Here is a 20,781-nt window from a genome sequence, read left to right as displayed (position 1 = left end):
TTGTCCTTTAGTGCTCTAGGAAACATTCAGACGCCATGCCACGGCAGACTGAGATTCGTCGGCTTCCAAATGTCCAGTAGCATTATTCCGTTGAGCCTCGGTAAGTCTAGGCTTCAAATGTGTCTACAGCAACCACCAACAAGACATGCAAGCTGAGAACCCTCCACTTTTATAGCCGCATCTCGGCATGTTGCACTTGCAGTGAATGCACGTGAATATTGCAAGTCTTAAGCAAATGGTGTTAATTTGGGGAATATTCGTGTGTTTTGTCATTTTGACGTACATCATGGGTTTTCGATCCTGACAATGTGACACTGTCAGCAAAACGTGTTTAAATAAAATACAATTCTTTTGATCAAGTTTTGTTGCATTTTTAAGAGATTGAAGAAAAAATATCTGCTATGCGTTTCTTTTTTTTGAAGGGTATATATATATATATATAACTGTGGAAGGGTGGTGAACAATTCACTGGCACACAGGAGACAGAAGTTTATTTGTAACACCGCTCAGGCACACAACGGTAATCAGGTCCACGGGAATACCAACACAGGTAAAAAGTTCACGAATGAGGTTGCACTCACAGGTGCTTTGAAAATAATAATAACAAATGCCAAAAGGTGAAAGAAAAAGGGAAAATAAAACACAGTAATAAAACTACAAAATGCTGCACTCTGCAGCTTCACCCCGACCGTCGCTACCCGCACGGCCCGGGTCTCCGTCCTACGCTCACTGGGTCCCTCAGTACCTAGGCGGATACTCTCCGGGGTTCTGCCAAGTCTTTTCCCCACTACTAAAAAATAATCTTTGTTTCTTTCTTTTTATTTTGATCCTCTCTGGCTGTGCTCGGTCCAGCAACAGCGCTTCCGGTAGCTCGTATCTCGTCTTAGAGGGGCAGATCTGAGGGAGTGTTATTTAAAGGTTCAGCAATCCCCCAAGGCCCACCTCTCAGCCACTCAGAGAGAGGGAAATCCAAACTGTAAAATCGGAATGTCAAACCAAGAGTCTAAAACTGTGACTAACATGTAGGCAAACAAGTCACATGTCACTTGTCAATTATAAATAAGGTGTTGATTATGCATTACCAATTGCATATCTGACAATATAAACTAGGGTAAATACAGTAAAGTTCTTATGTGTGAAGTGTAAAATTATGATTTCTTTATTCATTTAAGGAAAAATAGTTTCCCCTTTCACACCAATGCAGCAGCACAGCTCCCAGATGCACAGCACTAAATACAAAAAATAAATCATCAGATCGATACATAAATCTGATAGTCATACCACCAGTTGAAAAGAAAAATAAATCAATAAATAAATAATAAAAAAAAACATATTCCACATATCTATTCAAAATCAATTTCAAGAACGACACTCGCTATGTTGCATAGCTCAGGGGTGGCCAACCCTGGTCCTGTAGAGCCACAGGGTCTTCTGGTTTTCGTTCCACCTGTTCTCCATTACTTAATTGAACCAATTATTTTCTTAATTGGTCAACACTAACTTTTTTTTCCAGGTCTTTAGCCATTGATGTTAACGATACTCAGAAAACCTGCAGGATTGTGGCTCTCCAGGACCAGGGTTGTCCACTCCTAGCACAGATGTTCCACCCATCACAGTGTCTATGTAACAAAGTCAGATGTCTTATTAAACTGGTAAAACCAGAAATTGATTAAACTGTTATGCAATGGGAATCTTATTTCTATCCCTGCACAAGTTTGCTATAGGGGGAGTGATGCAGAAAGAAGTTGTGCTTTTCACAAAAGAACAACTTTCAAAATTAACTTGAACTGCGTGATCCATTTTTATGATTACTTTTTAGTTCAAATTGGTGTTGTTAGTTCTGCTAGGAGCAGGTCAGTCAAATGACAATATTAACCATCCACTGAGGAATCCTCGGGAAAGTCTCTGCTTGGCTGTAACAAGATGTTCAAAAAGAAAATGCGAAAGTGAGAAGTATCAAATAATTCACATAATCCCCAGAAAAGCTTTTTTTTTTTCTCAGATCTTGTAAGCAAAACCTTTAATGACAGTGTTGCTAACCAACCTGGAAAAGGTGAAGGTATGCTCGCCTGTTCCTTACTAAAGAGCCATAGATGGAACTCTACTTGCAGCAGTAGGATGTCAGTCTGGCTTGCAGTTGCACACTTTATTTTTTTGAAGACTGCTCTTTATTCATTTTGGGATAGGTGGCGTTAATGGGAAGTCCATTTTTCTCATTCTTTTTCAGCTAATGGCAGATCGTAAGTTCTTCAGTGTTTCTAGGGAAGACTCCAAGATTCTGAGTTCCTCAAGACTCCAAGATTCTGAGTTCCTCTCCCCTGAGAGATTCCACTAAGTCCAGGTGATCTTTGAGTTTATCTAGTTTGTTACACTTTCTATGGGAAATCTGAAAAGAAAAAAAGAAAAAAAAACTTTTATTTCACTAGCTGTTAAAAGGACAGGTGCACACCTCAAATTCATCACAACAAGTTGGCACCTCTGCTTAAGGAGGTCCAGGACTTTAATAGCAGGGGTTGAAGTTAGCTGGAATACTGTCTTTCAGGAGGACTAAATTCACCAAACAACTGAGACAGAAAAATAAAATGAAATTCAAAAAAAGAATAATCAGAGTTTTTAAGGAGCATCACCTTTACTAACTTTGAATGAGTGCAACAAGTTTGAGAATCTGATATTTACAGCTCGTTTGGTCTGAGGCACAGCAATTTAAGTGTAATTAGTAACCTCCACGAAGGTCCGTCCAATCCAAAAGTCAGGTTTCTACAACACAGAAATTGGGTTTCTGATTAAATGTTCAGTTTCACAATACAAAATAATTCAGTCACTCACATTCCTCACTCCTTAGAAGATATTTACATAAGAGCCATGGAGATGCAACATCTTGTTAACTGGCATGCCAAGTCCCAGTTTATAGGTGTAGAGGAACTGAACACTAGCTTGAGTCTTAGCCAGGACAGAAGGAATTTTGCCAGGAGGGGATTTCATTGACCTGTAAAGGGAACGAGGTGTCGATCTGATCAATCTATACCCCCCTGAGATCAACCACAGCTTATGTGAGCCTTTTAAACTCTAAAAATAAGTAATTGGTACAACCCGGTTGAATCTCCAGTGCTGTAAAATCCAGCTGTGGCTGATCCCGATCAAATCAACCACTTAGTCAGGTCACAGGGTTAAAATCCTAGCTACTGTCTGAAGGTGTACAGCTTGAGTTTTACCGTAATCTCTGAAGAAAATGATCTTCCCTACGGTGACCTCAAGGTCTATCGGACATAAATATATAGATGTTAACTGCAGTTATTATAAATCACAGCCTCCCATTCTTGGCAAATAGATTTTTGTAGGGCTTATTTGCTGATGTCTGGGTTTCCTTTCTTCCATCCAAGACTATAAATACTCCCTCTTTAGACATTAATATATACTAAAGGAAACCAGTACAATTATTAAAATGAGTCATTATAAAGTTTCTTCCAGTATTTCTACTGTACTTTCTTTACAGACAGATGCTTAGGAAATCTAACAGTGTGTTTCAGTACTACAAAAATACATTCTTCATACAGTTTCCTCACTCTAAAAAGTTTTTCTCCATTAGGAAAGAAAGCTTTTGAGCAGTTTGCTTGTCCCATTTTAAAAGACAGGCCTGTAGGGCATCTAAAAAGAAAAACAAAATTCATACAAACAATCTTTAACAATGCTGACTGGATATTCTAATGAAGTCTGTAGATACCTCCAATCTAAAACGTAATATTGTTAAATTTAAGAGTGCTTTTTCCCCTTAATGGAATGGGACGGGATGGGATGTGGGTAGGGGGATAGAATGCGTGTCCTCTGCATTGACCACTCTCAGTAAGCCAGGTTGATACATCTACAGGACAGTTTTGTTTAATTTCAAACGTACAAGTTCATCCTCTTGGAACAACGCTATATGGATTGCCACCAGCGATGAACCCATATTCCAGAAGCAGTCACTAGTTATTGTGTGGTCCGTAGCAGATAAACACCTGCTCATATCTCCTGCAGTCTCTGTCTGTTCTGATCTCATAGCACTGGCTCTTCTCATTAAAAGCAGCTGTCACCTGCCACAGAATGTGAATGTTAACAGACTATACTGATTCCCAAACGTTCAGTACATCACATCATAAAGTGAAATCTCTTGCACAGATAACGGACAAATGACAAAAACAGGAGGTATAGCATCTTACGCAAAGATGTCCTAACATTATGGTGACAAATGGGCCATCTGGTAAATAAATCTTGTGACTTTTGGAAATGTTCTCAAATAAAACAAAATCATGTCACTGAAAGCTGGGAACGTCACTTCAAAACGCAGATTAAAGTTAAACTAAAACTGATCAAAGTTAGAAAATTTGAAGTTAAAATAACCAATAGTAAAAGTTATATTCTCAAAGGACATAACAGGGCACATAGTAGGTAAAGCAAAGGTTCAATTGTTCACTTACAGTATAAAGCATTTCTTAGTAAGAAAGCTTTCTCAAATCACCAAGAGTATATAAATAATACAGTAGTAATTCAGCATTGATAACACAAAGTTCTGAAATTGTATTTAAGTGCAGTCTAAATGGCTGTTCATGCATCATGCTACTGTTGCTATGCAACATAGCAAGTTGACAACACATCTCATCAAGGGAGTATAGCTCAAGTGATTGTAGTGAGCATGGACTTCACAGACATCTGAGGACATTCACAGGAGAGTCTTAAAGATATATATTTGTTTTTTTGTTGGTTTTCTTTATATATGACCTAATACTGTAGCTGGGCTTGTTTGGAACAGGCTTGTTTTTTGTATGCACTAAACCAATAAACCATTTTGGAATTGCTGCATAAAGTTACAAATACAACTTCAAGAAATCCCAAAACGTTTGGTTGATCTCCTCTTCTGATTGAGATGCTTTGTTTCCTGATAACATTTATCCTATTGTGAGTCAATGGAGTCGTGCTAAATTTTGCTGATTTTGGCAATGTTAAAGCATCAGACTTTTAAAGTGAATTTCTCTTGAAGAAAACAGCAACCTTGGCAAATTATGACAGCAGATAATTATTATGAAAAATGCTATCTTCTGAGCACTGGCCCATATTGTGGCGCATGCGCAGAAATACAGAGTAGCATCGCCTACTGTTATCGGATATGCATGTTCCCGTCAGGAGAACTGCGGAAGTCAGCACTATCGGTCACTTTTTTTTTTAAAGTAACAAAAACGCTTATTCACTGCCAAACATTAACTACAGTACTTTAGATGCGCACTGGCTGCAGTATAGGATACTGACCTTAGGTTTAGGGTTTCGGTGTTGGGAGAGGATTGTTCATGGTTTTATTAACAATAATATGATAACCAATCAGAGTTCAGTGTCCTGACAGGGACATTTGGTGGTACCTTGTGGTCAGCGATGCAGTTACACTGTCCGCTTTATTGTAATTTGACGCTGCGTGCTGAAAGCGCATGAACACCTGGGGAGTTGTAATATATGACTGTAATCGGTTTATTCTTTACCCAGAATGCATTAAATGTTATGTAATACAGTGTCACGCGATTTCGCTAACGAGCGCCTGGTTGGTCACTGTGTCCACAGACGGTCTGCTGGTTGCCCGCTTGCCGTTCTAGCCGTAAGATTTACCTGGAAGTTATTAGCTCTGGTGCGTAATGTCTAATTTCAGTTTTAAACTTGGAGTTACATAGTGTAGTTAAAATGTTGCAAGCACATCCATAACCGCCTGTATACATAATATGTCTTTATGTAATTTGATATGTTACATTTAGACGTAACTTTTGCGGTTAATAGAGTAAGTTATCATAACAGTAAACTGAAGAAAAAGATCAAGTAATGCTAGTTAAAAATGCTCTAAACAAATTCCAAAGTATCCTGTCCTCAAATGTTGCAAACTCATGCATGACTTTTATTTTCATGATTCCTCTGTTGTATTATTTGCTAAAATAGCCTAAAAGATTACATTCTTAATTTCTATAATATTCTTATCAATTCTTGTCTTGAATGTGTGTTCATTACCAAAAACCACAACACTTTTGTCCAGTCCATCATTTTATCAGTTATTGTTTTTCAGCTTCCCAGATGTAATTTTAAAATAAAACCTTAATAAACCATAAAATGTTATTATTATTATTATTATTATTATTATTATTATTATTATTATTATTATTATCATTACATCTAGAAGTTCCAGTTACTGCGCCTTTAATTTAGAACTTCCCTTTCACCCGCCCCTTCTCACGTTTGTTGCAGGCATGCGCAGTGAGCCAACACCAGTGAGTTGAAGTCAACGAATCGACACAGTAATATATATATATATTTATTTTAAACGCAATTTATAGTTTCCCATCAGATATAGATATTGGACAATACTTTTAACAGGTAAAACATATTCTCCAACGTGTGCAAGTATTCATTTTGACATTGTCTAGATTAGAATGACTAATTTGAAGTAAAGCAAAATAAATGACAACAGTATGTAACAAAATGGCAGACATTATGCATGGTTAGAGTTGAAACACTGTTTTGCAGCAAGGTTAAATATTATTACCAAATAACCAAGTGCAACATTTTCTTCTAGGATTTATTAGCTGCACTGCATTTAAAAAATGTCGACCCCCAGCGTTGCTTTGGTAACAGGGTCTAATAAAGGGATAGGCTTTGCAGTGGTGCGGTCTCTTTGCAAACAATTCATCGGGGACGTGTACCTGACAGCGCGAGACCCGGGACTGGGCGTGGCAGCAGTGCAAAGTTTGCAGTCCGAGGGGCTAAACCCCTTGTTCCATCAACTGGACATCAACGATATCAACAGCATAAGGAAGGTGAGGGACTTTATGAAGGAGAAGTATGGGGGTCTGGACGTGCTAATCAACAACGCTGGAATTGCTTTTAAAGGTAAATTTAACACAAAATACCTTTATCCACAGAAAAGTTGTTACAAACATCAAACCATGTGATGTCGTTGCCAGGTGATAAGATAATGTGGGCCTCCCCCCTGCTGGAAATTCTAGTAACTGGTGACCAGTAAGAGTTGGGAATTGGAATAAACAATCATGTGCCTACTACTTGGCACCCAACATGTATATAAAACCCTGGAAAAAAGGTTACATTCATTTTGGGGAGTACCCAAAAACTAACTTTAGAACTTTACTGTAAATATATTTGTAATATATGTGTTTTTTTCTTGGACCAGTTTAACTAGCTCCTCAACCAGCACCAAGTCTCCCAAACCAGCTTGACCAGCTGTGACTAGTGTACACTGAAAATTAGGTTGCATCAAACATTATTAAAGTATTTGTTTCAAATTAAAAACAAGCTCAGCAGCAGGGGTCTATCTGTACGTACACATGTTAACTTCCTGTACAATTGTAATAAAACTTGATTAATTATTCCTTACCATGGAAATCATGTAGTTTTTTCCCCATAGTTTAGTATTTACAGCAGTTTTGGGGGGTGTATGTTACTAACATACTGTTCTTATGATTTCTAGTGACCCAAAGAGCTAACAGGCTTTCTTTCTGAATAGTGGAAGATTCTACACCCTTTGGAATTCAAGCAGATGTGACACTAAGAACAAACTTCTTTAGTACCAGAGATGTCTGCAATGAGCTCCTTCCTATTATTAAACCACAAGGTAAGGGCAGCCTGTTATTGTATGTGATTCAGCGTAGTAACACAAGGAGGTAGGAGGCTGTGTGGTCCAGTGGTTAAAGAAAAGGACATGTAACCAGGAGGTCCCCGGTTCAAATCCCACCTCAGCCACTGACTGATTATGTGACCATGAGCAAGTCACTTAACCTCCTTGTGCTCCGTCTTTCGGGAGAGACGTAATTGTAAGTGACTCTGCAGCTGATGCATAGTTCACACACCCTAATCTCTGTAAGTCACCTTGGATAAAGGCGTCTGCTAAATAAACAAATAATAATAATAATAATAATAATAATAGTAGGTATAGACTCAGTGTACACCTCAATACTGAATTAATTGATGTTAACAACAGTTTTGCAACAAAGCAAACGTTGAGTTTTACTAGTTTCTTTTTAGCTTTTTATATCAAGTCGCTAAAATCCTTTTGCTTCTAATTTTGAAAATCAGTTAGATATTTGTTACCACATTTGAATGAATGCAGACCATTGTGTGAGAAGACAAAATAAGAAGCTAAAGGTTAAATATGTAATGCATGATAATAATATCCCATCCCTTGTCATGTTTTCCTTCGTTCTGTGTAGGACGAGTTGTGAATGTTTCCAGCGTATGCAGCTCTATGGCTCTGAAAAAATGCAGCCAAGACTTGCAAGCAAAGTTCACCAGCGATACCATCACAGAGGACGAGCTGGTCAAACTTATGGAGAAGTTTGTCGAAGACGCGAAGAGCGGGGTGCACGTCCAGCAGGGATGGCCAAACTGGGGTTACGGTGTGTCCAAAATCGGGGTGACCGTCTTGTCCAGGATTCAGGCCAGGAGACTGAAGGAAGAGAGACCACAGGACAGGATCTTGCTGAACGCCTGCTGTCCGGGGTGGGTGAGGACCGACATGGCTGGTCCGCAGGCCACTAAATCCCCAGATGAAGGGGCAGTCACCCTGGTGTATCTGGCTCTTTTACCCCCAGAAGCTGACGAGCCACATGGGCAGTTTGTCATTGATAAAAAAGTTCAAAATTGGTGATTGCAATTAATTGCACACCCTAAGAAAAGCAGCTGTGTGTCTAGCTAAAGTTGCAAATAAATGTCACTACATAACATAACTAACTACTGGATGCCAGTGTATTAAAATATTAAGTTTTAATTTGAAAGCACAGACTTATACAAATATACAGTATAAAGTTACAATAATTTTGGGTAATATTACAGTTGTGGCAAAGCATATATTCTTGTTATTGCTTGTATACAAATGCAAAATAATTAATGAATAAAGTTGTGCATTACTGTATGACGATTTTGTAACTGAAGTTCTTGTCAGCATCAGAGAAAAAAAAAAAAAAGATGATATGCTGTTGTGTTTCCTGCATCCATGAACTTAGGTCAGTTTGATTGTGTTTTACAGAAACTAGATTCAGGTAAAAAATAAAGCAGTTAAGAGAGTTAAGGCAGTTGTATGGATGGTGATGTACAATAAAGCAAAGGTGTAATTCCTTATCTTTGATTCTAATGAGATTGTTAACGCTTTAAGGTACAAGGGACATATGTGTTCCACAAATAAAATAACTTTCTTAAGCACGAAACGGTATAAAATTTACTGACAGGCTGGATCTGGTCATCCAAATTTTCAGTTTCCTTGTGATACTGTGATATTTGAATCACTCTCAAATGTACTTAACCTCCTTGTGCTCCGTCTTTCGGGTGAGACGTAATTGTAAGTGACTCTGCAGCTGATGCATAGTTCACACATCCTAGTCTCTGTAAGTCGCCTTGGATAAAGGCGTCTGCTAAATAAACAAATAATAATATTGTATAGATAGTGAACAACTATTAAACAAAAAAAATGCATGTAGAAAGATGTAGAAAAGATGCCAATGAGATGTTGCTTGTGCAAAACTTGGTTACTATAGCGCTTACATTTTAAAGCTAAGAATGGGTTGACATTATAATCTGTTAAATTATAGGCCCTACCCAGTTAAGGGTTTTGTTGCATTTTCTACCCTTCATTAGCTTCATTGTAGTTTTAATGCTTTTGTTATAACTTTGCAGTTTAACTTTTGATTAAAATTTCACATTGAATTTCAGAAGGCTGAAAACTATAGACATCTCTCACCACTGTACTGGTACATTTTTCTACTCTTTCTTTTCATGACTGAGGGAGTCCCTTTCTAGTGAGAACTCCACTTAACACATGCTGATAGTCCTCATTTACTGAAACTGTGGGGCTTGCATGTTTGCATTCAAATATCTCCTCTTAAAGGGACACTGTCCAGCACAAGGGTACATGGGGGACATTTAGGTACTACATCTAGTGATATGGACCAAGGTGCATTTTTTTCAATAAACTTATTGTTTTACTGTTTGCTGAGAATCTCTGCAGGCTGCTCAGAGACAACCCAGAAAACACCTTGTTAGTGTCATCACATGCAGGTGTCTACAGTTTGCACACTGGCCATTATGATGTAAGCACTTCAGTTTAACCGGTTCAACATATTTCCTTTAGGGTAATGTACATCATGAGATGAAACCACTATTGCATAACAAGATAGCTGTGTTCTTTTCATTCCCAAAAATGAAAGTAATTTAATCAGGTGAACTGGATTTTTATCTAACAACTGATGTTAAACCAAGCTACAGTAACTAGACAGTGATGAAGACATTGGCACTTGAATCAGGGTTGGGGTCAATTCTGAATGTGTTGGTAAACTCCAATTCAAGAATTTGAATTTGAATTTGAATTGAAAAAATCTTCAGGATACAGAACTGGAATTTGAATTGGAATGAAAGGAAATAGGATTTAATTCCATGAAATTCCACTCATTTTAAAAAGGTTGAATGCTACATTTATTTTATACATCACTATAAACAATACTGATTGCAACAGCATTGATATTCTTTCAAATACTGTATCTTAAATGTGGCTCAAAGCTTTCAAAACTTAAACAAAGATGTATAAGAGCTACAGTAGTCCTTAATTATTTGTTTTTCTTTATTCATCCGTTATTTAATCCTTTAGTTTTTCACAACTATGTTGTTACATGCCACTCATTTTATGTATCCTGAAGATTTTGTCAATTCAAATTCAAATTCCAATTCTTGAATTGAATTGGAATTTACCAACAATTCGGAATTGACCCCAACCCTGATCTAAATACCTGGTCTGTATTGTTTACATACATTTAACTGCACAATATTTTTCTCTTAAGATTTTCAAAACACAATCATTATTTTAAAGATTAGACATAAATATTATTGCAAGCAAAGCCCAGTTACTATTTTCCAGCCAAAGACTAATTGCAATTTTGGAATAACACAACAAATCAATCACACAGGCAGAGTAGGCTACAGTAATTGTGTTGATATCCCAGACCAGTCTTTATAAACAAAGATAAACAATTCAGAACTTAAAAAAGATTACATATTTTATTTCCAACAGCGTACTCTGAAATGTATTAATACATTATTAATAGACAAAAATGTGACGACAAATTAGTCTGATTCTTAAAGAGTCAATTTGTTCTGAGAAACAGGAACAGTACAAAGTATGCCATTGCTTTCCTAAGGGCTTGTTGTGAATGGAAGTGATCATTTCACTGTTCAGAAATGCACTAATGTACAGCTGAACTCTTATCTAGACAACAGTAGCCTGTCACCTCTTGTTTCAGGTTACTGGGTGTCAGTGTATTGACAACATTAATGCAGTTTTAAAGCTACGGAAAAATATTTAAGACAAAACTACTCAAAATACAATTAGCTTTTTTTTAACAATAACGTTTTATCTTTTTTATTTTGTATTTGTATTTATTTATTTAATTAATTAATTAATTAATTAATTAATTAATTAATTAATTGATTAATTAATTAATTAATTGATTGATTTGTTTGCAGGTTGTCATACCTGACTTAGACAATGAGTAACTTATATTGCGGATCTAAGTCAACAAAAGAAAAAGAGGATACAGAAACAACTGCTTTGACTAATAATGGAGAGAAAACATGAAGTTTTGTATGAAATATATATTTTTCATAATCATGAAACACCAAGACTTATTTTCCAGTAGTAGCCAACAATCGAACAGTACTACAGGTTGATCAGTCAATTTGTCTGACATTTCCAGCAGAGAGTTCCACTGTAAACATCTCGCATCCTGGAATGTACCACTAATAGGTGAATAGGGTATAATAAATGAACACGTAAAAATTGCGAGAAAAGGCCTTACATCAAATGTAGTATGTAATGACTAAAACCCATCCCTATACACAAGTTTCACACGTCAACGTTTAATATTTAGCTTGTATTTTACAATATACAAACGCTCTCTGTAAAACACCCCGCTCTTGTAATTCTGGTATGCCACCAGGAAGCATTGCCCGCATCAGCTGAGGTGAAGATTGGAGGATTCCTGCCGTGTCTCAGTCAGTTCGCCAATGCAGCTTTAACAACGTTGTATTGGTAGTCTGCGGTTATCTAACCGTGAAAACTGTAATTAGAATTTATTGCTTGCTGATTAAGATAAAGAAATTGGCCCTATCCTGTCATGCTGTGCGGAATTCACGTTACAAGAGCTGTGTTTTGAAGCAGGAGGGTGAGTCATTTCGTTCTGTTCCCTAATTTGATCCAATGAATAATAAAATTGGTAGCCCACAGTAAGCTTGTGACAGCCATGTTTGCCTGAATTGTGCAACGGTACATTTAGTTGTGCTTTTAGTGAGGAAAAATAGTCTGGTTTGTTATTATTCAGCACCGCAGAAATGGGTTATCAGTTATACTGGTTCAAATGATAAAATAAAATGATCGAGTTACAATGTTTATAAATGACGTTTTTGTATGCATTTGTATTAATTTATTGTATTAAAATAGTAAATGTAATTTGAGTTGACAGTGTGCTTTAAGTACACCTCAAAGCCCCACAATATGGGTTTGACAGAAGGCACTAGAAATGATACATTGTACAATTTACCTATAACAAAAAATAAATACACATGCAAAATAATTAACAAAGTACATTTACAAAAAAATGAATATTAAGCAAAGTACCTGTGTACTTTTTCCATTGCCTTGGATGCAGTGTGATATCTTACTAGTCATTGCCATGAGTTGCCTGTTTCACAGCATACACGCTACACTGGGACAGCTCAAGAAAAAAGGCGAATACAACCAGCACAGTCAGCAGGGAGACGAGTGTATTTTGGGAGGCTACCTGGGGAGCTAGTTTGGTCAACTGGTAAATTATTTGTATTGCTGATTGTTATTTGATGTCGTGTTAATGAAAATGTGGAGGAATGACAGTAAAGAATGGTGCGGTGTAGTTATTATCCCAACCCACTAGGTGAACAGAACAGATGGCAATCGTTTTTTAATGGCAGGATTGTTAATAGAAACTGAAAACATACACCTCATGCACTTTTACTCTTACATTATGCAGCTGATCTTTCTTAACCACAGAAAACAGCACTTTATGGATCAAGATAATAAATAGACTGTCAAAGTGAAAGCTGGAGTTTTAAAGTTACATTGAACCCAATTATTCCTCTTTCTCTGGATTTATTCTGTAGCTACAGTATTATTTTGTACATATAGCTGCAGTATTAAATGGTTTAGCCATAACTTTTTTTTATCGCACTCATCACTTCAGACATTATCATGTAGGCAATTGCTAACTGTCTGCCCCTTTACAAATTTGTATACAGTAAGACTAAAGAAATATAAATATGTTTAATAACATCCAGACTGAGCAAACATCCCAGACTGAGACCAGAACACTGAAATGAACACATTTCCTGTGTTGGTTTTCTAATGTATTCATATTGCCACATGGAATCTGGGTTACCTGTCTGAAGACCTCATTTATTGATACCAAAATAGCTCTGTCCCGAACAAAAAGCACTTTTGAATGTATTACATGTAGTAAACTGATGCAGTGTGTTCTGTCAGTGAAGAGTTTTGGTGTGATTAGAAAAGTGTGACTGGACGTTGTTATTTATTTTTTAAATAATTTGCTTGTGCCTAACCCACATAGTCCATCTATATGCCTTCTCTCATTAAGCTCAAGTGTGACACCAACTGCTGCAGTAGGTAGTGCTGCTGCTGACAAGAAAGGCAACCACTTTGGCTCTCATGAGATATTGTCTTTCCATGTTGATTAATAAAGTCATCTAAAATGTGTTTAAAGAGAATGCCCACTTAGCTTAAATGTGACAGTGTTTTGTATATCTACAATCAGCTCTGAAACCACTAGAATTTCATTGGCTGGTATGAGATGGACTTGTTTTTCAATTGCTTACAGTAAAAGTGCCATTTACTGTTGTGGCAATCAGTGTGGAGGATGGTCTGTTACAGTTAATTTTACAGCAGCCCTCACAATATTGAAATTCGTTTTGGTGACTATCTAATGGGAGACTTGCAATAAAAGGGGAAAGGCTTCATTGTATTGCTAACTTTTCCACCCAACCCTTAGCTAGTTCAGTTGTAACAACCAACAGTTTATTTTATGGAAAAAGCAAACAAACTGTAAATGCTTCGCAAAACAAGAACGATGTGGAAAATAAAAAGTCAGGAGGATATGGAAGCTTAGGATAAAAGCATTTACAGATGGGGACCTCCGGGCAACAACACTGTGTATTAAACTCACATTTTTTTTAGCTGATACATTTTGGCAGAATACGAGTTCTTGCTATGAACGTTTCCAATTTTCCCACAGCACAACTGAGAACTGGTATAAGGAGTTTATATTATAAAACAATGCAGCATACAGTTCACGTGGAGCAACTAGAGCCATTTGCTGATGTTTTGTTTTTCGGTCTGAACAAACTGTCTGCTCTCTGCATTCTACCCACAAACAGTGAATTGAAATCTTGCAGTGACAGCACAAAAGCCATCACTGTAAACCCAAGCTTGTCAGTATTCACAGAGCATTGATCTGTTTTGTGATAAGTGTGGTCTTTGCGGTCACATTTTTATTTTGCCATCAATAAAACCACTAATTAGTGTTATTTAGTTATTCCTACTGCTACTTTAATATATTTAAAGAAATGTGATGCCCCAAAACTGTGCTCTTCATTAGCATTTATCTAGATAACCAGAGAAATTACCTCAGCTAAGCTGCAGTGCAGTAAACATGTCCAGAACCAGTCTTCTTCATTTTGCATAGCACCCTGAACGGGCATGTGACAGCCACCAGGAAGTATTTGTTATGCAAAAGCATGTGCTCGGCAATAAATTGTTCATTATGGTATGCGTTTTGGGAAGATAACAGCACATGCTTATCTTTTTGCTTGGTTTGCAGACTCGCTGCTCATATTCCAGGAGAATGAAGTAAAGTCTGTTCCCCATTGTAACAAAATAGCAACTACACTATTTGCAATTGCAACCATTTTGTGTTTTATGTGCTTAATTACCAGGGATCCTAGGAATACGTTTCCTGCGGAATAACGCGGAAAAACACAGATTTTCTGTGCTGTCGGAGAATGTTTATTTTTACACTTGCAAAAGCCACGCAAGGCTTTTTTTGGTTGTTTGGTAACCAAATCAATACACTTATCATATATAATCATCGACACAGGCAATTTTGCTTTAAATTTAGTAAACATACTTGTTCAGTAAAACTGCATCTGGTGAACGAGGCACACTGTCAGTGGCACATTTATGCTGAAACGAAGCTGCAGTTTACTTCAGTATCCAGTGCGTTTTTACTACTCAACAAGCTGTTTAAAGAGGCCGAAAACTATAGAAATCACACCTAAATATCGGGTCAATAAGTTTGGCAATATCCATCCAGGTGACAAAGACCTTGAGATAAACTAAATACTATTTTTTGGTTTTTATTATTAGTACACAGACGTATTGTAAAGTGTAAAGTAAAATGGTAGGCCTACGTTTGTTTATTATTGATTGATGGCACTTTGTTGAGTTTGTGGAACTTCTTTAAATTAATACGTCCTGTAAAAACGAACTGTTATTCAATAGTACTGTTAGCATATCTTATAATGTGACACAGGGGGCACTCAATTTCTCAATTTTAACCTTTTGTTTTAATTGTGGAATAACGCTGATACAAATCATATGAATCAATTAATCATTCCTTTTCTTTATTCAAGTAAAACCCTTGAGAATAAATTCTCATTTGCAATAACACCTGTTACCAGATTGTGCCTTTTAGGAAGTGCTACGTTTGTAGCCCAAAATAATAATGAAATGTACGTCATATGACAGATATTGATGTGTGTTATTATTACAATGTTTAGAAACAGTGGTATAAACACTAAGGTTTGTGTATCATATAGCTTTGTATTTTGCTTAAAAATATCATAAATATTTTTGAACTATTCAAAATATATCCAAATGTAATACCCGCATAAATACCCCAAACTAGCCCATAAAATAGGCACCCGACCAAAGCCATTTTTTCACGCACAATACAAAAAATACAAGCCCAAGTAGGTGTGAACCCGCCCAATCTGGCAGCACTGTTCCATATCCTGTGCTGCATACCACCAGTCTGTCAGAGGGCGGGATCACACACTATGCCACATGCTGATTGGTGGTATTATTGGCGATCCAATCCAAACCACTAATAAAGCCAAAATAAATTCTGCTCCAAAATGTCCCGTTTTACGTTATGTTAAAGAAAACATTCAAGGAAGGTTGGTGTTTCTTATGCGTTTCACTTAAAACCGGACATTAGGGCATCCAGGTTTGTTAATGCCTGCCACCTGGACAAAGATGCCAATTCCCAGACTGTCCGGGTCAAACCCAGACAGGTGGCAACCCTATTTGACTTCCATTTTATACCAGGATGATAATCCATTTTGCAGTGTTGAAAAGTGAAAATAACTTAATAATAATAGTGCTGGAACAAATATCCGAATATTTGAAAGAATATTTTTTGAATATTTATGTATTCGGATACAAAAATGAGATGTGCGTATTCACTAGAAATGACAAAAATACCTTGAACTTATTTACCGCCTCACTAGAATTTGCGAGACAGTTTCAAAAAATGGCAAATGAAAAAGAGCTCTGTGTGATATGTAAGATTAATATACCGGTATATAAAAAATAACACAGAATCAACACAGCAGCTCTCGAGCCTCTATTTAAAGGTTTTAGACAGCAAAAAGTAAACACACCAGATTATGCGCGCAACCCTTAGTGAACTCTATGAAATGCGTTGTGCTGCTTTAGAGCGAGCCAGAATCTCATGGGACTGAAATGCCGCACTTAAACAGTACCCAATTTCCTGAAAATGTTGTGTAGTGATTTTTATATAGACTGTATATATTATATCTATTTTGTTGTGATGTGGAATGTAATAAACGAGAACCAAAACTGTGAGTTTTTTTCCCCCTTCACTTTACAACAACATTTCCACGTTTATTTGAAGTGTTTAAAGTTAAATTTCAGTTTTCGTTTGCTTGTTCAGCTTCAAAAAGGTACAAGTAAACCTCATGTTATAACTATGAAAACGTGTCAATGGCCGCTGTTTACTGTGAAGAAACGGCAATGGCAAGGAATGAAAAAAATAAATAAAATGCGTTGTCAACTTTATGTACTATTTATTTTGTGAATAAACAACGTTTAACTTGAACTGCTATTTGGCATACTTTGTTTTGTAGTTAATTCACTGAGGTAAAGTAAGCCCTACACAACTTATTCTTTACTCCTGGGATATTTTTCTATTTTAACGTGTTACATATTGTAACATCTTGCTGTAAAATAAAGGCGCACACACAGGGGCCACACCCTCCTGCCCTGCTGCTATGCTGTCTCTGCCTGCTTTCTGAGCAATATAATGGCTTTTATTACTTTTTGAAAAACAAACAAATATCCGAACGAATATTTAAATTGAGTGAATATCCGAACATGAAAATCCTGTGTTTGTTCCAGCACTAAATAATAATAATAATAATAATAATAAAAATAATAATAATAATAATTTTTTTTTTGCCGTCTGTCATTTTGTCAAGGCAATAAAAATCTGCCTGATCTACAGTAGTATGCTCAACATATAATATTGTCCTAGAAATACCACATTATTCATGTATTTGGAAGTCAGCAAAATACTGTATAACTTTCCTGTGTCCTACATGCTGTAATCCAATAGAGGATTCAATGTGATATACTTGTAAGTTAATGAATGCCAGGTCAAGTAAACATCAGAGATGAATACATGTACTGTGCTGCTCCATTCTCTGGGTGTGCTGAAGGTTAGAAAGCCACTCACTAACCTTACTTGTTTATTTTCCTCCAAGAGTCCAGCATGCTGAGTTAGAATGAGTAAAATGGACCCAGAAGAACTGGAGCTGGTGAATGACTACAGGTACAGGAGTTACTCGTCTGTGATTGAAAAGGCACTGAGGAACTTTGAGTCTTCCAGCGAATGGGCGGATTTGATCTCCTCACTGGGCAAACTCAACAAGGTATTGCATGAGATCCAAGTTGTTTTAATTCAAGCTAAATAATCAATTAATCATATTATTATTATTATTATTATTATTATTATTATTATTATTATTATTATTATTATTATTATTATTCATTTCTTAGCAGACGTCCTTATCCAGGGCGACTTACAATTGTTACAAGATATCACATTATACATTATTTCACATTATACAGTTATCACATTATTTTTACATACAATTGCCCATTTATACAGTTGGGTTTTTACTGGAGCAATCTAGGTAAAGTACCTTGCTCAAGGGTACAACAGCAGTGTCCCCCACTGGGGATTGAACCCACAACCCTCCGGTCAAGAGTCCAGTGCCCTAACCACTACTCCACACTGCTGCCCACACTGCTATTATTGTCCGACCATCTCCTGCAAATCCAATAACTGTTTATCCCGTGCTGGATATATCCCAGGCATTGGGGATGCAGTGGAGGCCCCTGTACTGTATGTGTAGTATACGTATGTCGCACTGTAGGGTTTTATATAGAGCGATTGTCTAGAGAGCGCTTATCCGATTGTGATGAAACTTGATTAGGACCATTTTGAAGCATATGTCTGTCTGTGTCACACCTACATTTTTACATGTGCATACAGTGGATGCTGTTTCATTGTTGGTATACGTTTTCATGAGACTGATGGCAAAAAACATTTCCAAAATAATGTGCAAATACCTGCAAAGTACTTTGCATTGGCCTAGCATCTTTTTACATCCTAACTTGTCATCCACATATCTCTTTAAATATGTGTTTGGCATTACCTCCAAATCTTTATATGGTTTTCTTTTTCATTGCTTGTAACTTGTGATCTTGTTCTGGTGGGTGAGTATCATCTAAGAAACAATGTAAACCATTATCCACAGACCGAGTTACAAGACAGACAGAAGTTTATGAATAAGGGACAAGCTGACATCTTTAGTTACATTCCTTGCCTTAAATTTAGAAAATGCTTCTGTCACTTTTACACAGTCTGTGGTGTACGATTTGAAAAGGCTTGCTAGAACTGCTTAAATTGACTCCTGTCGCCATATATTTTTAATGCTTGAAATTACCTTTATAATCTCAAGATTTTAGATTTGAAATATGCCTATATTTACAGAATGAAGCTTGTATTTGGTATCAGATTTTGTAATTGTACAGTTTGGCTTTCAGTGGAGTACAGGGCAGGGTGGTTTGTTTGTGTATAAAATGTTTAAATGCGGCCTGTTATCCTCCTTCTTTTTTGTGAGTGTAGAATTATATTCAGTGAAATTTGAATTAACCAGTAACTGTACAGCTCAGGCTTTATTCAAATTGTTTTTCCCCTTCCTTGGGGCGTTACAGACAGGTTTTACTGTGCTTTAATTACAGGTTGCTGTGTGAATGAAAAGTAAGACAGAGCTATCTGTGGTAGCTGGGCCCATTGATCGGGTTGGGTTACAGCTCTGTGAAATAAACACAATAAAACAAAGCCAAACAAATTCAGTTTTGCATAAAATGGATGTTGCCAATGTTTTCCTCCATATGTATAATCAATAAAATGTACATACACGTTAGTATCCTACCAAAAAAAACAAAAAAAAAAATGTTTGACTCCACTGATTTGTGTATTTTGGTGGGGAAAATAAAAATGGCCTAACCCTAACTCTGACCAAGGGTAGGAGTTATTTCCCAGTGTAAACAAACCCTGCAGCTATATATTAGAAGTAAATAGGAAAATAAATATCATTTTAACAGACAAGACACAGAAACTGTGCTTCCTCATTATATTGTTAAGTTGCTGTTAGTCTATGTTTACAGTGCATTGTACAATATTATATACAGTAGTAACAGTCCAGTTTACAGTCATGTTTAGAAAAATGGACCAGATTAGTAGCTTCAGTGACCCATTCCATAATGGTGGACTAAACTGTGAAAGCACCTTCACTTGGTACAATTTAAGTGTCACAAAAAAAACATATACAAAGACTAGATTATCAAAGCTCTACTCCAAATCCTCATTAGCAAGGGGGGGGGGGGGGATAAATAATGATTAACAATAATAGTGATTTGGAATAAATAGCTTTGAGAATCCAGCCCATAAAATTGTGGAGAACAGAAAGGAACTGAAATGGTCATGCTTTTGTGCGGTCACCTCTAAAGTAAACAGACAAGAGGTTTATGTTTTGGGTGTGTGTAAGGTGCACTGTTTGATTAGCATGGTGAAGAAATATATGACCAAAGTTCAGCAAACTTATTAGCAGGTGTCTGCTTTTATTTCCACTAAAAAGCTAGTTCATGTAGTAGATGGGACTATTCAGATTATTTTTGCATATACAGGTATCTTGCTGTGCTGTAGTAACTTGAGTGGGAAAACTTTGTTTTATAATGTTAAACTTACAAGTCTTCACAGAAGTTATATTTGTGTTGATTGAGAACACACAGGGGGTGATGTAAGGATACGTGCAAAATGATTTGCAGGTGCAAAACCCCCATAATGCTGTCTTAAAGCCGTAAATATTTTACCCATTACTAAAAATGCGGCGTATGTAAAGAATGGTGTTCACCTGGCGTTCTGCATCATTAATCTATTAAAATTATTTTGAAATGCATTCAGATGAAGAAAAGAGCTTAGAATTGGGCGGTATCTGGATACTAAGCGGGCACAAACATTATAATGTGATGTAAGGATTTTCACTTGCACTTGGGCAATTGCTGACCCTCCAGAAACTTTGCAC

The 20,781-nt window shown here is 36.8% G+C and overlaps 2 protein-coding genes across 3 annotated transcripts in view; both read left to right on the top strand.

Moving 5' to 3' along the window:
- The first annotated feature begins 5,534 nt into the window (after nt 1-5,534).
- Nucleotides 5,535-9,221, top strand: cbr1 (carbonyl reductase 1). 2 transcript variants are annotated; one of them, XM_034011137.3, is made up of 5 exons: nt 5,535-5,647; nt 6,253-6,302; nt 6,581-6,894; nt 7,526-7,633; nt 8,229-9,221. In XM_034011137.3, the coding sequence occupies exons 3-5, from the start codon at nt 6,609-6,611 to the stop codon at nt 8,663-8,665; spliced, it is 831 nt and encodes a 276-aa protein (XP_033867028.1). In that variant the 5' UTR covers nt 5,535-5,647; nt 6,253-6,302; nt 6,581-6,608; the 3' UTR covers nt 8,666-9,221. The 2 variants fall into 2 exon arrangements, with proteins under 2 accessions (XP_033867028.1, XP_033867027.1); XM_034011136.3 differs by having other exon boundaries at nt 5,536-5,647; nt 6,253-6,381.
- Nucleotides 9,222-12,006: 2,785 nt separating this feature from the next.
- Nucleotides 12,007-20,781, top strand: part of dop1b (DOP1 leucine zipper like protein B) — a 43,831-nt gene continuing 35,056 nt past the window's right edge. Inside the window, exons 1-2 of the mRNA XM_034011646.3 lie at nt 12,007-12,224; nt 17,890-18,057. Coding sequence (XP_033867537.3) covers nt 17,911-18,057 — 147 coding nt within the window. The 5' untranslated portion in view covers nt 12,007-12,224; nt 17,890-17,910. The remainder of the gene's footprint in view (nt 12,225-17,889; nt 18,058-20,781) is intronic.

This window comes from Acipenser ruthenus, chromosome 8, assembly GCF_902713425.1.
Source record: "Acipenser ruthenus chromosome 8, fAciRut3.2 maternal haplotype, whole genome shotgun sequence".
Taxonomy (NCBI): Eukaryota; Metazoa; Chordata; class Actinopteri; order Acipenseriformes; family Acipenseridae; genus Acipenser; species Acipenser ruthenus.
The sequence above is the reverse complement of the archived record's forward strand: the minus strand, read 5'-3'. Positions and strand labels throughout refer to the sequence as shown.

Coding starts and splice junctions, on each gene's coding strand:
- cbr1 (XM_034011137.3), top strand. CDS start 6,609: ATGTCGACCCCCAGCGTTGCTTTGGTAACAGGGTCTAATAAAGGGATA. Junction 6,895..7,525: donor CGCTGGAATTGCTTTTAAAG/GTAAATTTAACA, acceptor CTTTCTGAATAG/TGGAAGATTCTACACCCTTT. Junction 7,634..8,228: donor TCCTATTATTAAACCACAAG/GTAAGGGCAGCC, acceptor CGTTCTGTGTAG/GACGAGTTGTGAATGTTTCC.